General features: G+C 46.0%; 1 protein-coding gene across 3 annotated transcripts in view; it reads left to right on the top strand.

Annotated features, from left to right (window-relative positions):
* SH3BP4 (SH3 domain binding protein 4) overlaps positions 1-15437 on the top strand; it is a 157602-nt gene that overhangs the window by 122526 nt on the left and 19639 nt on the right. For all 3 annotated transcript variants that reach the window (XM_038748913.1, XM_038748911.1, XM_038748914.1), the window contains one exon: positions 6983-9342. In XM_038748913.1, coding sequence (XP_038604841.1) covers positions 6983-9342 — 2360 coding nt within the window. The remainder of the gene's footprint in view (positions 1-6982; positions 9343-15437) is intronic.

Here is a 15437-nt window from a genome sequence, read left to right as displayed (position 1 = left end):
TATGTTGCATGTAAAGATGAGAGAGGAGAAAGAAAGCAGTGTATGGTGAGACCAACGGAAAAAATTGTTCCAGTTTACAGTACGGTAGGGGTGCTAGAACATCTTGACTCGAGCATGCTTGACACGTCTCTTTACCTTTTGGTTTTCATCTGCTTCTCATAAATGTGTGATAGTACTGATCAACCTTTCAAGGCACTGTGTGAGTTTATTAACTGATTACTAATTTGTGTGTTCTGAATATTACTTCAGCTATATGCACTAGCAAGCTGTTTTTATCCTTGCCATCACTGTGCCTTCATGTTTCTTGATGTTTTTCTGAATGTGGAGTAGATGAAGTGATGTCCACTATGCTAAGGAAATAATCCCAAGGTTACAGTTGATTCAAGGCAAAAGTAATTAACTCATTTTCAGGCAGAGAAAACCAGGTGAATAAGCATTACAGCTCCCTGTCAATCATATTTATCAAGTGCTTAATGTGTGTGGAGCACTGTACTGAGCACATGGGGGAGTATACTGTCCCCATATGACAGACACAGTCCCTTCCCATAGTCATGAGAAGGCAGTGGGAATCAGGCCAGGAACGGAAACCAGCAAGGAGTTGGGTGGACAGAAAGTTGGTGGATTCTAGAGAAACTCCTGTTACAGACCCGAGGTAGGTTTATTTGATTGCTTGATAAATTTAGGGGACAAGATAGAAACTGATTTCACTTTATCAGTGATATTTACTGAGCACTTATTGTGCAGTGCACTATGCTGAGAGCTTGGTAGAATACAATTCAGTAGTGAAAATGATCCCTGCCCACACTAAATTTACAGTCTACTGGGAGTGACAGACATAAAGATAAATTGCAGGTAGGGGAAGCAGGAGAATATAAGGATATATAAAAAATTGTTATGGGGACGGGATGAGTATCAAATCCTAGGGAGTATGGTTCCTAGGAATTACAGGAGGGAGAGAGAAAAAGGTGGGGAGAAGAGAGGTTAGTACCTTACTAAAATTGCAGGTGGGAAGAGTAGCGGCCTGCTGGCTATGAAGGAGGAGGGTGTGAACAAGGAATTGATGGTGAGGGAGATGAGGGTGAGGCACAGTAAATAGGTAATCATTTTCACTGAGTGCTTTCTGTGTGCAGAGCACTGTAATAACTGCTAGAGAGAGCACTGTAGAACAGTTTGTAGACACATTCTCTGTCCACAGTGAGCTTACAACCTTGAGGGGGAGATAGACTTTAATATAAATACACAAATCACTGATATGTACATAAGTGCAGTGGGGCTGAGGGAAGGGTGAATAAAGAGTGCAAGGGCAAGGCAGAATGAAATGGAAGAAGAGGAAATAAGGGCCTCGTTGGGAAAGGCCTCTGGTAGGTAGTTATAATAGTGAATTGTGTAGCTGAGTTGTAGTGGGAGAGAGCAAGAATAGGTAGGAGGGGGAGAGACCCTAAAACCGATGGTGAGGACTTCATTTAACAAGGGTAAATGGCATATTTTGGTTTAACTGTGTCCATTTTTCACCCCCCATGGGGAGCACTTTCTTAAACTGAGGAGCCAAAATAAAGAATTGCTCATTATACACAGGCAAAGTGTCCACTAATGCTATTGAATTGTACTCTCCCAAGCGTTTAGTAAAGTGTTTTGCACGTAGTGCTTAATAAATACCTTTGATTGATTGGTTATTTTTCCTAGAACCCCTAATAGGGGTAAAATTCTCCTTGCACAAATAATTTGAAATGTAATCTGACATGTACAGGTTAGATTGTTTGACATTCACTACTGCATCAGCCTTCTCTCTGATCTCCCATCCTCGTGTCTCTCTCCACTTCAATCCATACTTCATGCTGCTGCCCGGATTATCTTTGTCCAGAAACGCTCTGGGCATATTACTCCCCTCCTCAAAAATCTCCAGTGGCTACCAATCAATCTGCGCATCAGGCAGAAACTCCTCACCCTGGGCTTCAAGGCTCTCCATCACCTCGCCCCCTCCTACCTCACCTCCCTTCTCTCCTTCTACAGCCCAGCCCGCACCCTCCGCTCCTCCACCGCTAATCTCCTCACCGTACCTTGCTCTCGCCTGTCCCGCCATCGACCCCCGGCCCACGTCATCCCCCGGGCCTGGAATGCCCTCCCTCTGCCCATCCGCCAAGCTAGCTCTCTTCCTCCCTTCAAGGCCCTGCTGAGAGCTCACCTCCTCCAGGAGGCCTTCCCAGACTGAGCCCCTTCCTTCCTCTCCACCTCATCCCCCTCTCCATCCCCCCCATCTTACCTCCTTCCCTTCCCCACAGCACCTGTATATGTGTATATATGTTTGTACATATTTATTACTCTATTTATTTATTTATTTATTTATTTATTTTATTTGTACATATCTATTCTATTTATTTTATTTTGTTAGTATGTTTGGTTTTGTTCTCTGTCTCCCCCTTTTTTGACTGTGAGCCCACTGTTGGGTAGGGACTGTCTCTATATGTTGCCAATTTGTACTTCCCAAGCGCTTAGTACAGTGCTTTGCACATAGTAAGCGCTCAATAAATACAATTGATGATGATGATTCATAATTTCACTGGAAGTAAAATTTTGTGGTGCTAAAATTTTATTCTCATGTATATACCTCTTGGTACTTTCCTAGGTTCTTAAGACAGTGTTCCACAGTAGGTATTTAGTAAATGCTAGTGATTGACTCTGTGGGCCCAGTAATTATCAAATTCCCGCATTTCAATTTCTATATTGGGCAGAACAGTGAAAGAAAAATTTTAGCACTTGACCTAAAAATGCTCACAGCCTAGGAGTAAAATGCACGTAAAACAGAGAAGCAGCATGGTCTAGTGGATAGAGCATGGGCCTGGGATTCAGAAGGACTTGGGTTCTAATCCCGGCTCTGCTATTTGTCTGCTGTGTGACCTTGGGCAAATCCCTTAACTTCTCTGAGGCTCAGTTACCTCATCTGTAAAATGGGTATTGGTACTGTGAGCCCCATGTGGGGCCTGGATTGTGTTCAACCTGATTGGCTTGTATGTACCCTCAAGCACTTAGTAGAGAAGCAGCGAGACTTAGTGGAAAGAGCACAGGCTTGGGAGTCAAAGGACATGGGTTCTAATCCCAGCTCCTCCACTTGTCTGCTGTGTGACCTTCGGCAAGTCACTTAACTTCTCTGTGCCTCAGGTACCTCATCTGTGAAATGGGGATTCAAGTGTGAGCCCCACATGGGACAACCTGATTACCCTGTATCTATCCCAGCACTTTAACAGTGCCTGGCACATAGTAAGCGCTGAACAAATACCATAAAAATTATTATCATTATTATTATTACAGTGCCTGGCACATAGTAAGCTCTTAACAAATACCATTTTAAAAAATCCAGTTTAACACTGGTAAGCACTATTTTAAATTACGGATCCTAAGGAACATGTGCTGCCCAGTGCAGAAACTTGGGCAGATGAATGGGCCACCCCACCTCTTCAAAGCCAGTATCTAGCAGGTTTACCTCACTGGTCTTGAGGTTGTAAAGGCAGCATGCCAGTTTCCCTCCTGCTCTTTCAACTGAGGGTCAGGCCTTGGTCACCCCAAAGGTGAGTGGCTGAAACTGTCACTCATGTTTGAATGTTCGTTTTCTGCCTCTTGACTGGACTCTGCCCATCTTTGTTCCGCTCCACTTTGCAGTTACATTGTGCTTAGTAATCATGGTAAGTGTTAAGTGCTTTCTATGTGCTAAGTGCCATTTTGAGCACTGGAGTAGATACAGTATAAGCAGACTGGACCCAGTCCCTGACCCTCATGAGGTTGTTTTTTACTAGGGAAATATTTTTAACCAGATTTTTGTGAAATAATGATCTAACATCATCACCACCAGAGTTTCTCAACTCTGGGAGTACCTTAGTCAGTAGTCTATCCAGCATCAAGACAACAGCGATCCTCCAGAGGTAGCAGTAATAATTAGTTTAACTTTGGTATTTGTTAAATACCTTCTATGTGCCAAACACTGTACTAAGCACTGGGGCAGGTACCATATAATCAGGTTCCACATGGGATTCCCAATCTAAGTAGGAGGGAGAACAGGTATTGAATCCCCTTTTTACAAGATGAGGGAAAGGAGGCACAGAGAAGTGAAGTGACTTGCCCATGGTCACACAGCAAGCTTGTGGCAGAACATGAATTAGAACCCAGATCCTCTGACTCCTAGGCCCATGGTTTTTCCAGTGGGCCATGCTGCTGCCCAGAAGTGATCTCTTTTCCATGCCACAATATGAAGATCTTATAACAAAATTGAGCAGTGGCCTCCAGGCCAAAGGTCTGAAAGAATGTGTTCATTTCTTCCAAGCAGAGGTGGAAATGTAAACGTGACAGCAAATCTCTCTACATTATATTGTAAAAGAGCTTTATTTTTTCTGTAGAAAAGAGTGCAAGTTTAGTTTCAAAGAAACACCATCCAATGATTCTCTTGAGTAAAGAGATAGGGGACCTTGTCTTAGCTTTGCTCTCTAACATTTGTCACAGTCAAGAGGACATGCTTACCTTTTCTACTTGCATTTATCTCATGCAAGTTTGATACAAGAACCCAGGCTTTACCAATGGCTTTTCCTCAATGTTAGAATAAGCCAGCAGGAGGGATGGTACAAACTTACCAGCTACAACTCATTTTCAGAGAGAGAAAAATCAATCCTTAATATAATTAAAAGCTCCATTTTTATGAGGTCAGAATATACTTTCTCATTCAAGGAAAATAACTATTTGGTTCAGGTTGAAACAGCACAAGTGTCTGATCGAATGTCTGTGTTTTTAGATGAGTGCATTTTTTGGCTGTGACAGTTGATGTAATGACTGAGCAGACAGAGAACAGGCTGCATGGCCTAAAATCTGATGCTATTTCTGAAGTGCTGAAATGATGAACTAGTGTGTGCGTATTTAACAGCTAAAGTAATAGCTCTGGAGCAAGCAGTCACAATGGGTGAATAGTAAGTTCCTCAAGTGGGTAGGAATTAGTCTACCAACTTTGCTGTACTGTACTCACCCAGCATTTAGTTCAGGGCTCTGCCCACAGTAAGCACTCAATAAAAGTCATTGATTGATAGTAGAAACTCTTGTTTCTTGGGCCAGAGGAGGGGTCAGGGGCTCAGAGAGGCAGAGTGAAAGTCTCCATGAGAAGTAAGCAAATGGGTAAATAATTTGGTCGGTGTCAATTTTTCCTTTTGAATATGGGAACTTCCTGGAATAGGTCATTTCTCAGATCATTTACACCTAATAATTCTTGTATTTACTAATAATTATAGCATTTATTAAGTGCTTACTATGTGCAAAGCACTGTTCTAAGCACTGGGGGTTACAAGGTTATCAGGTTGTCCCACGGGGGGGCTCACAGTCTTAATCCCCATATTACAGATGAGGTAACTGAGGTGCAGAGAAGTGAAATGACTTGCCCAAAGTCACCCAAATGGCAAGTGGCGGAACTGGTATCTGAACCCATGACCTCTGACTCCAAAGCCCGTGCTCTTTGCACTTACTTTGTGCCAAACAGATAAGCACTGGGATAGATACAAGATAATTAAGTAGTCCCATGTGGGGCTCACAGGCTTCATTCCCATTTTACAGATGAGGGAACTGAGGCACAGAGAAATGAAGTGACTTGCCCAAAGTCACACAGCTGACAGGTGGTAGAGCCAGGATTAGAATCCATGACCTCTGACTCCCAGGCCTGGGCTCTTTCCACTAAATGCTTATTATGTGCCAAGCACTGTACTAAGCACTGTGGTAGGTGCAAGATAAACAAATTAATGGCATTTATTAAATGCTTATTGTGTGCCTAGAACTGTGCAGGGTGCCTGGGAGAGAATCAGTTAGTCATATTTATTGAGGGCGTACTGTATGCAGAGCACTGTACTAAGTGCTTGAGAGGACAATCCAATAGAGTCAATAGGCACGTTCCCTACCCAGAAGGCATTTACGGTCAAGAGGAGAGGATCACAGATGGAACTCAGAGTCTGTGCCCCATGGGGTCTTCAGTCTAACTGGGTAAGGACAACAGGTAGCATGGCATAGTGGATAGAGCATGGGCCTGGGAGTCAGAAGGTCATGGGTTCTAATCCCGCTCTGCCACTTGTCTGCTGTGTGACCTTGGGTAAGTAATTTCTCTGGGCCTCAGTTACCTCATCTGGAAAATGGGGGTTAAGACTGTGAGCCCCATGTGGGACAACTTGACTACCTTGTATCTACCCCAGAGCTTAAAACAGTGCTGGGCACATAGTAAGTGCATAACAAATATCATAAATATTTGTTTTATTAGATTTTCTGACTCCCACCCTTGTGGTCTTTCTACTCAGTCATCCTGCTTCCATCCAAAAGTACTCAGGTTAAGTCAAACAAGAAAAAATCCAAACCAGTCAATGTTAGTACAGGAGTCAAAGAGCCAGATGGGAACGGAGGAGGCTGGAATTTCAGTGTTGGTAAAAATGAAGGTTAGAAAATTAGTCAAGCACATTAATTATCCAAGCTAGCTTGGAAAATTAACAGTTGGTTCATGAATGATGACTACTCACTGATTTCCTGCTAAAGTTCTCACTTTGAAAAATCAACGCTCCATTTATGATAACTGGTGGCACCAGGAAAAGCAAGACACTTGTTGGAAATGTCATGCAGAAAGCTGTGTGAACACTAAACCATTGAGCAAGGCCAGGGCAAAGTTCTGTTGGTCCATGAGGATCAGTGCATTTGTACAAATCCAGTAAGTACAATCAATAGCCACTCCTCTCCTCCCCTGGGCTGGGAGTGGGCCAAGAAGGGTCAGGAGCCTACAGCAAACCTTCTTGGTTTGAATCCTTTTATTAGGAAACCAACTGTTACCCTCCAACTCCTTAACAAAATCAGGAAGTTCTTCTGTACATGAACCCCGTTCTGCAGGACTGTCTTCCAGGCCATTTCTCCCTTGTTCTCAGGATGAAGTGATAAATTAATGCATACTAATCGCTCATAAAATATCTCTCTGTGTCATTTTCAGTGCCTTCTCCAAGTGCCTTCCTTGTAGACAATCCCACACCTTTTGGGAATGCGAAAGAAGTAATAGCAATCAAAGACTACTGCCCAACTAACTTTACCACCTTAAAGTTCTCCAAGGGGGACCACTTGTATGTCTTGGACACGTCAGGAGGCGAATGGTGGTACGCACACAATACCACAGAAATGGGTTATATTCCTTCCTCCTACGTGCAGCCTGTAAACTACCGAAACTCTACGCTCAGTGACAGTGGAATGATCGACAATCTGCTGGACAGCCCGGATGAGGGAGTGAAGGAGCTGGATTTACTTGGCGACTGGATGGATGATGATAAGAAAGTTTCGGGGAAAGCGCATAATAACCCTTTCTGGACTGGATTTCAAACAAACCCGTTTCTGAATGGTAACTTACCAAGTAAGCCCAGCCTGGATGAGTTAGCCCCCAAAGCCACAGTCGATTTGCTCCTTTTTGACCCGGCGGCTCCTTCTTTTACCGGCTCCAGTTCCGCCACCACCAACAGCACCAGGAACATTTTTGATGAACTGCCATCTACCCACCGAGGCGATCCCGAGCAGCCCGTCAAGTGGGACAATCCCTTCTTCCGAAGCAAGCGCTCGTACAGTCTGTCCGAGCTGTCTGTCCTTCAAGCCAGGTCAGAGACACCAACGTCATCGGGCTTCTTCAGCGGGTTGAAATCGCCCACCCCGGAGCAGTTCCAGAGCCGGGAAGACTTTCGAACCGCCTGGTTGAACCACAGGAAGCTAGCCCGGTCTTGCCACGATTTAGACCTGCTTGGCCAGAACCCTGGCTGGGGCCAGACCCAACCGGTGGAGGCCAACATCGTGTGCAAGCTAGATAGTTCCGGAGGGGCGGTTCAGCTTCCAGATACGCACATCAGCATCCATGTGCCCCAGGGACACGTAGCTCCAGGAGAAACCCAGCAGATTTCCATGAAGGCCCTGTTAGACCCTCCTCTGGAACTCAACAGCGATAAGTCCAGTACCATCGGGCCAGTCCTGGAGGTCAAATTGAGCAATATGGAAGTGAAGTCTTTCATCACTTTGGAGATGAAAGTGTCTGCTGAGATCAGAAATGACCTCGTTAGTAAAAGCACAGTGGGGCTGCACTGCCTACGCAGTGACACCAAGGAAGGTCCTTATACGCCGATTCCCCTGCCGTACAGCTACGGTGACACGGTACAGGTTCAGCTAGAAAATCTTGAGCCTTGTATGTACGTTGCCATTGTCGCCCAAGGGCAAAACATTCTGTATCCCGCCACTGTTTGGGACTACATTCATAAGAAAATCACCGTGGGGGTGTACGGCCCCAAGCATATCCATCCTTCTTTTAAAACGGTTGTGACTATTTTTGGACACGAGTGTGCTCCAAAGACTTTGATGGTCAGTGAGGTCACCCGGCAGGTCCACAGCCCAGCCCCCGTGGCCTTGCAGCTATGGGGCAAGCACCAGTTCGTCCTGTCCAGGCCACAGGATCTTAAAATCTGCATGTTCTCCAACATGACGAATTACGAGGTCAGAGCCAGCGAGCAAGCCAAAATTGTCCGAGGATTTCAGATGAAGCTGGGCAGGGTGAGCCGCCTGATCTTTCCCATCATGTCCCATGATCCCAACGAGCTCTCGGACTTCACCCTGAGGGTCCAGGTCAAAGACGACAGCGAGGCCATCCTGACCCAATTCTGTGTCCAGACCCCACTGCCCCCGCCGAAGAGTGCCGTCAAACCTTCGGGGCAGAGGAGGTTTCTCAAAAAGAATGAGGTCGGAAAGATCATCCTCTCCCCCTTGGCTGCCACCACCAAGTACCCTACCTTCCAGGAGCGCCCGGTAGCTAGTCTGAAGTTTGGCAAGCTTCTGAAAACGGTGGTCAGGCAAAACAAAAACCACTACCTTCTGGAATACAAGAAGGGAGACATCGTCGCCCTGCTGAGTGAGGAGAAGATCAAGTTGAAAGGCCAGCTCTGGACCAAGGAGTGGTACATTGGCTATTACCAAGGTAAAATAGGTCTTATCCACACCAAAAACGTACTAGTGGTGGGCAAAATCCGGCCAAACTATTTTTCTGGACCGGATCTCACCACCAGTGGGTTGTTGGAGCAGATTCTGAGGCCGTGCAAGTTTCTGACCTACATCTATGCGTCAGTTCGGACCTTGCTCATGGAGAACATCAGCAGCTGGCGGGTGTTTGCAGATGCTCTGGGCTATGCCAACCTGCCCCTCACCTTTTTCTGCCGGGCAGAGTTGGACAGTGAACCAGAACGGGTGGCCTGTGTCCTGGAAAAGCTCAAGGAGGATTGTAACAACACCGAAAATAAAGACAGAAAGTCCTTTCAGAAGGAACTGATGATGGTAAATATTTGGTCAAATCGGGGGGGGTGGGGGAGGTTGTTCAGATCGATTGGGGTGGCAGATCCATCTCTCTCACAGTGGACTTGAAAGTAGACCTAACCCACGATGCCTAAATGCCTACACTGTGTGGGGTTTTCAGTGGGATAGCGTGGTCCTGCGATAGAGGTTAAGGTGCACTCATCAAAATAATCGTGTTTGCTTGTTCATCAGCTTCTAGAGTAGGTACTGGGTACTGCTGTGATGAAAGAGGGAAGGAAAAATGTATTGTGGACATCACTGGATTGGTGTTGATGAAGTTTAAGTTGACAACTTTGAAGATAAATTTGAGAGTTGGATTGCAGGTGACTGATAATATAAACTTCAGATTAAGAGGCATCATTGCTCCATCAGAACTTGGTCAATGACCCTTTGGTTAGTGTTTGTTAACCCTCTGGGTTTCCATAAGCAGGTTATGTCTTGATTTTGATGCCTTCAAACTAAGCAAATGGCAATTTTTTGTGTGGTTAAGCCCTTACTATGTACCAGACTGTTCGAAGCACTGGGTTATAGACAAGGTGATCAGGTAGGGCACAGTCTATATTCCATATTCATTCATTCATTCATTCAATCGTATTTATTGAGCGCTTACTGTGTGCAGAGCACTGCACTAAGTGCTTGGAAAGTACAAGTTGGGAAAGTATAGAGATGGTCCCTACCCAACAGTGGGCTCACAGTCCAGAAGCGGGAGAGAGACAACAAAAGAAAACATATTAACAAAATAAAATCAATAGAATAAATATGTACAAATAAAATAAATAAATGGAGTAATAAATATGTATAAACATATATAAATATATACAGGTGCTGTGGGGAGGGGAAGGAGGTAAGGCGGGGGTGATGGAGGGAGGAGGAGGAGGAGAGGAAGGAGGAGGCTCAGTCTGGGAAGGCCTCCTGGAGGATGTGAGCTCTCAGTAGGGCTTTGAAGGGAAGAAGAGAGCTAGCTTGGCGTATGTGGGGAGGGAGGGCATTCCAGGCCAGGGGGAGGACGTGGGCTGGGGGTTGATGGCAGGACAGGCGAGAACGAGGCACGGTGAGGAATTTAGCAGCAGAGGAGCGGAGGGTGCGGGCTGGGCTGTAGAAGGAGAGAAGGGAGGTGAGGTAGGATGGGGCGAGGTGATGGACAGCCTTGAAGCCCAGGGTGAGGAGTTTTTTCCTGATGCGTAGGTTGATTGGTAGCCACTGGAGATTTTTGAGGAGGGGAGTAACATTCCCAGAGCGTTTCTGGACAAAGACAATCTGGGCAGAGGCATGACACAGTGTTCATGGGATTCTGATGGTTTTGACACCTGTCTACTTGTTTTGTTTTGTTGTCTGTCTCCCCCTTCTAGACTGCGAGCCCGTTGTTGGGTAGGGACCGTCTCCATATGTTGCCGACTTGTACTTCCCAAGTGCCTAGTACAGTGCTCTGCACACAGTAAGCACTCAATAAATACAATTGAATGAATGAATGGGAATGGCAGCTGCAGGGCATTCGGGTAATGGGGTTTGCACTCTGGAAGTGGAGGAACAGGCGGGCCCCTGGCAGTTTATTTGCCCTGCTGCAGTGGAGTAAATTCAGGACAATGTTAGGAGCTCCTGAGGACAGAGTAGGGGGAACCATATAGGGAACTGAGGCACAGAGAAGCAAAAGTCACACAGCAGACAACTGACAGAGCCGGGATTAGAATCTAGGTCCTTGGAAATGCACGCTGGGAACAAAGCTGCTACACCAGAGTTCCAAGTCCGAGTCTTTCTGGCTATGTGCAAATCATTCGACCTCTCAATCTCTGTTTCTTACTCTTTACAATGGGAGGACTCCTCCCTCCCCCCACCATGTGTCTCTTGGACATTTTCATAATAGACCTATTATTTAAAATAAGATTTCTTTTTCTTCCTTTTGTTAATATCTTTTAGCACTTTTTTTGTCTTTTTCCCTTTCTTTGAGTATGCAGAGAGGAAGTGAAACATTTACCCAGCTAGATGGAACTAGATTAAGTTTAGTTGATGTCAACATTAAGCAGCCCGGTGAGTGGTCAACTAATAGTCAAGCTTTAGAGAATAGCTGCAGCCTTCATTCATTTTCTCAAGGGACTATTTTTTTTATAGGGTTAGCCAACCAGGATGAATGAAATCACATGGCTTCTCCTCTTAGGTAAATGAAGGCAATATGACAAAAATTTACTGTTGAATCAACTGGGAATGGAAATAAAAAGAGGTATCACTTCATTTAAGGAAGTAGCGTGGCCCTGAGGATAGAGCATGGGCCTGGGAGTCAGAGGACCTGAGTTCTGATCCCAGATCCGCTACTTGCCTGCTGTGTGACCTTCGGGCAAGTCACTTAACTTCACTGTGCCACAGTTTCCTCGACTGTAAAATGGAGATTCAATCCTTGTTCTCTCTCCTGGACTGTGAGCCCTATGTGGGACAGGGTCTGTGTCAGACCTGAATAACTTGTATCTACCCTAGCACTTAGAATAGTTCTTGACACATAATAAGCACTTAACAAATACCATTTTTAAAAAAAGGTATTTTCAGGCCCAATCTAAAGAACCTATCTGCTTAAGGTATATGACAGGTATTAAAATGTAGCACCTAAGTACAATATAGAAACTTTCTGTTTGTTTCAAAGAATGTCAAAAGTTTTCTTCATGCAGAAAACATATTTCGCTCTTTCCATTTTCCCTGCTACACTCAATTTCACAGTCAGGGTAGGTTGCATGTAGTCTCATTCACTACCACCCTCTCGCAGGTGGCAGTTCCCTTCTGGGCAGCAGGAGGTATGTGTGAGGTCAGCAGGAAAGCTTTCTCCCAGTGCCTCTTGGGCCCACAAAGTGCACAGAAGCCCAGAGAGACTGGGAGGTGCCCAGATCACGGATGTGGGCTCTGCAATCCGGAAAAAGAGTTCCTGGAGCCTCAGGGGCCCAGACATGCTTCATTCTTGAGCCAGTCATAGAGCTGAGGTCCTCTTGTATCAAGATATGTGGAGGTGATAGTGACAATTGAGAATGTGGTATAGCCGACTTCCCTGTTTTGTGACTGACTCAGGCAACCAGTACCATATGTATGTGATCTGCCAAAATGGAGGAATGAACATGTGGCGAGCTATGGGCAGGGCCCATGTCTACCAATTCTGTTGTACTCTCCCGAGTGCTCTGCACACAGTAAGTGCTCAACAAATGCCACTGATTAGGATTAAAAGCAGTTGTTCATCAGTGAATAAAAGCATTTTAGGAAGACTTTTTCAGTCACTGGGATTAGACAGGTGTCTTCCATTTCACCATTTTAAACTGAAAACCACTAAGGTCTGGGTGGTTGGGGAGTGATTCTCCAAATGTCAGGCCTTCTTTCATTCATTCAATCATATTTGAGTGCTTACTATGTGCAGACCACTGTACTAAGTGCTTGGGAAGTACAAGATGGCAACATAAAGAGATGGTCCCTACCCAACAACGGGCTCACAATCTAGAAGGGGGAGACAGACAATAAAACAAAACATGTAGACAGGTGTCAGAATCATCAGAACACAGAATTAAAGCTATATTCACATCATTAACAAAATAAATAGGATAGTAAATATGTACAAGTAAAATTGAGTAATAAATCTGTACAAATATATACAAGTGCTGTGGGGAGGGGAAGGAGGTAGGGTCGGGGGGATGGGGAGGAGGAGAGGAAAAAAGGGGGCTCAGTCTGGGAAGGCCTCCTGGAGGAGGTGAGCTCTCACTAGGGCTTTGAAGGGAGAAAGAGAGCTAGCTTTGTGGATGTGTGGAGGGAGGGCATTCCAGGTCAGGTGGAGGATGTGGGCTGGGAGTCGATGGCGGGACAGTCGAGAATGAGGCACAGTGAGGAGGTTAGTGGCAGAGGAGCGGAGGGTACGGGCTGAGCTGTAGAAGGAGAGAAGGGAGGTGAGGTAGGAGGGGGCGAGGTGATGGAGAGCCTTGAAGCCAAGAGTGAGAAGTTTTTGCTTGATTCATAGGTTGACTGGTAGCCACTGGAGACTTTTGAGGAGGGGAGTAACATGTCCAGAGCGTTTCTGCACAAAGTTAATCTGGGCAGCAGAGTGAAGTGGGGAGAGACAGGAGGATGGGAGATCAAAGAGGAGGCTGATGCAGTAATCTAGTTGGGATAGGATGAGAGATTGAATCAGCAAGGTAGCGGTTTGGATGGAGAGGAAAGGGCGGATCTTGGCAATTTTGTGGAGATGAGACAGGCAGGTTTTGGTGACGGATTGGATGTTTGGGGTGAACGAGAGTGGAGTTGAGGATGACACCAAGGTTGCAGGCTTGTGAGATGGGAAGGATGGTAGTGCCATCTACAGTGAAGGGAAAGTCAGGGAGGTGCAGGGTTTGGGAGGGAAGATAAGGAGTTCAGTCTTGGACATATTGAGTTTTAGATGGTGGGCAGACATCCAGATGGAGATGTCCTGAAGGCAGGAGGAGATACGAGCCTGGCGGGAGGGAGAGAGAGCAGGGGCAGATATGTAGATTAGGGTGTCATCAACGTAGAGATGATAGTTGAAGCCATGGGAGTGAATGAGTTCACCGAGGGAGTGAGTGTAGATAGAGAACAGAAGGGGACCAAGAACTGACCCTTGAGGAACCCCTACAGTAAGGGGATGGGAGGAGGAGGAGGAGCCCACAAAGGAGACTGAGTATGAACGGCCAGAGAGATAAGAGGAGAACCAGGAGAGGACGGAGTCTGTGAAGCCAAGGTTGGATAGCGTTTTGAGGAGAAGGGGGTGATCCACAATGTTGGCACATCTACCCCATGGTACCCCAGAGAGTTTTCTAGAGCCTGCATAAATGGTGCCCAATTTTATAACTGTCTCAACTGTTGGGATGAAATGCAGAGTGTTTTCCCCGAATCTCTAAAAGAAGGACTCCTGGGTACTTACAAGTTAGTAGGTGTTCTGCATTCGGATCTTTCAGTGGATTCAAGTGGAGCATGTGTTGAGATGAAGCAGAAAGAAGTATTAAAGAGATATCCAACTGAAGTAGGTGGGGGGGGGGGGGGGCGGTGGCTAGGGGGAGAGTGAGTAAGTGAACACAAACAAGCACTCCTCAGAGATGTTCAGTGGCTACCAATCAACCTATTCATCAGGCAAAAACTCCTCACCCTCAGCTTCAAGGCTCTCCATCACCTCGCCCCCTCCTACCTCACCTCCCTTCTCTCCTTCTACAGCCCAGCCCGCACCCTCCACTCCTCTGCCGCTAATCTCCTCACTGTGCCTCGTTCTCTCCTGGACAGGCGGGACTGCCGTCAACCCCCGGCCCACGTCCTCCCCCTGGCCTGGAATGACTACCCTCCGCACATCTGCCAAGCTAGCTCTCTTCCTCCCTTCAAAGCTCTACTGAGAGCTCACCTCCTCCAGGAGGCCTTCCCAGACTGAGCCCCCTCCTTCCTCTCCTCCTCCTCTCCCTCCCCCTCCCCATCCCCCCGCCTTACCTCCTCCCCTCCCCACAGCACCTGTATATATGTATATATGTTTGTACATATTTATTATTCGATTTTATTTGAAAATATTTATTCTATTTATTTTATTTTGTTAATATGTTTTGTTTTGTTGTCTGTCTCCCCCTTCTAGACTGTGAGCCCGCTGTTTGGTAGGGACCATCTCTATATGTTGCCAACTTGTACTTCCCAAGCACTTAGTACAGTGCTCTGCACACAGTAAGTGCTCAATAAATATGATTGAATGAATGAATGAATGAACAGGTGAGTTCGGAGCATTTGGAAAATATCCCTAAACCCAGGTGGAGTTTAAGCTAAGAGGAATCTTGGCAGGTCAAGGATCAGATCCATGTGACCCTTTCAGGAGGCAGCGTGGCCAAGTGCAAGGAGTCCAGGACTGGGCAGCAGGAGACCTGGATCCTAGTCCCAGCTCTGCCAATCACCAGCTGTGTGACCTTAGGCTAGTCACTTAACCTCTCTGGGTCTTATTTTCCTCGTCTATAAAAATGGAAAGAAAAGACCAGTTCTCTCTATTGGAGTAAGTGTTTCACTTCCTCTATGCATATTCAAGAAATAGGAAGAAACATAAAAGAGTGCTAAAATAGATGTAGAGAAAAATGATCTCT

The sequence above is a fragment of the Tachyglossus aculeatus genome, chromosome 7 (assembly GCF_015852505.1).
Source record: "Tachyglossus aculeatus isolate mTacAcu1 chromosome 7, mTacAcu1.pri, whole genome shotgun sequence".
Lineage (NCBI taxonomy): Eukaryota > Metazoa > Chordata > Mammalia > Monotremata > Tachyglossidae > Tachyglossus > Tachyglossus aculeatus.
The sequence above is the reverse complement of the archived record's forward strand: the minus strand, read 5'-3'. Positions and strand labels throughout refer to the sequence as shown.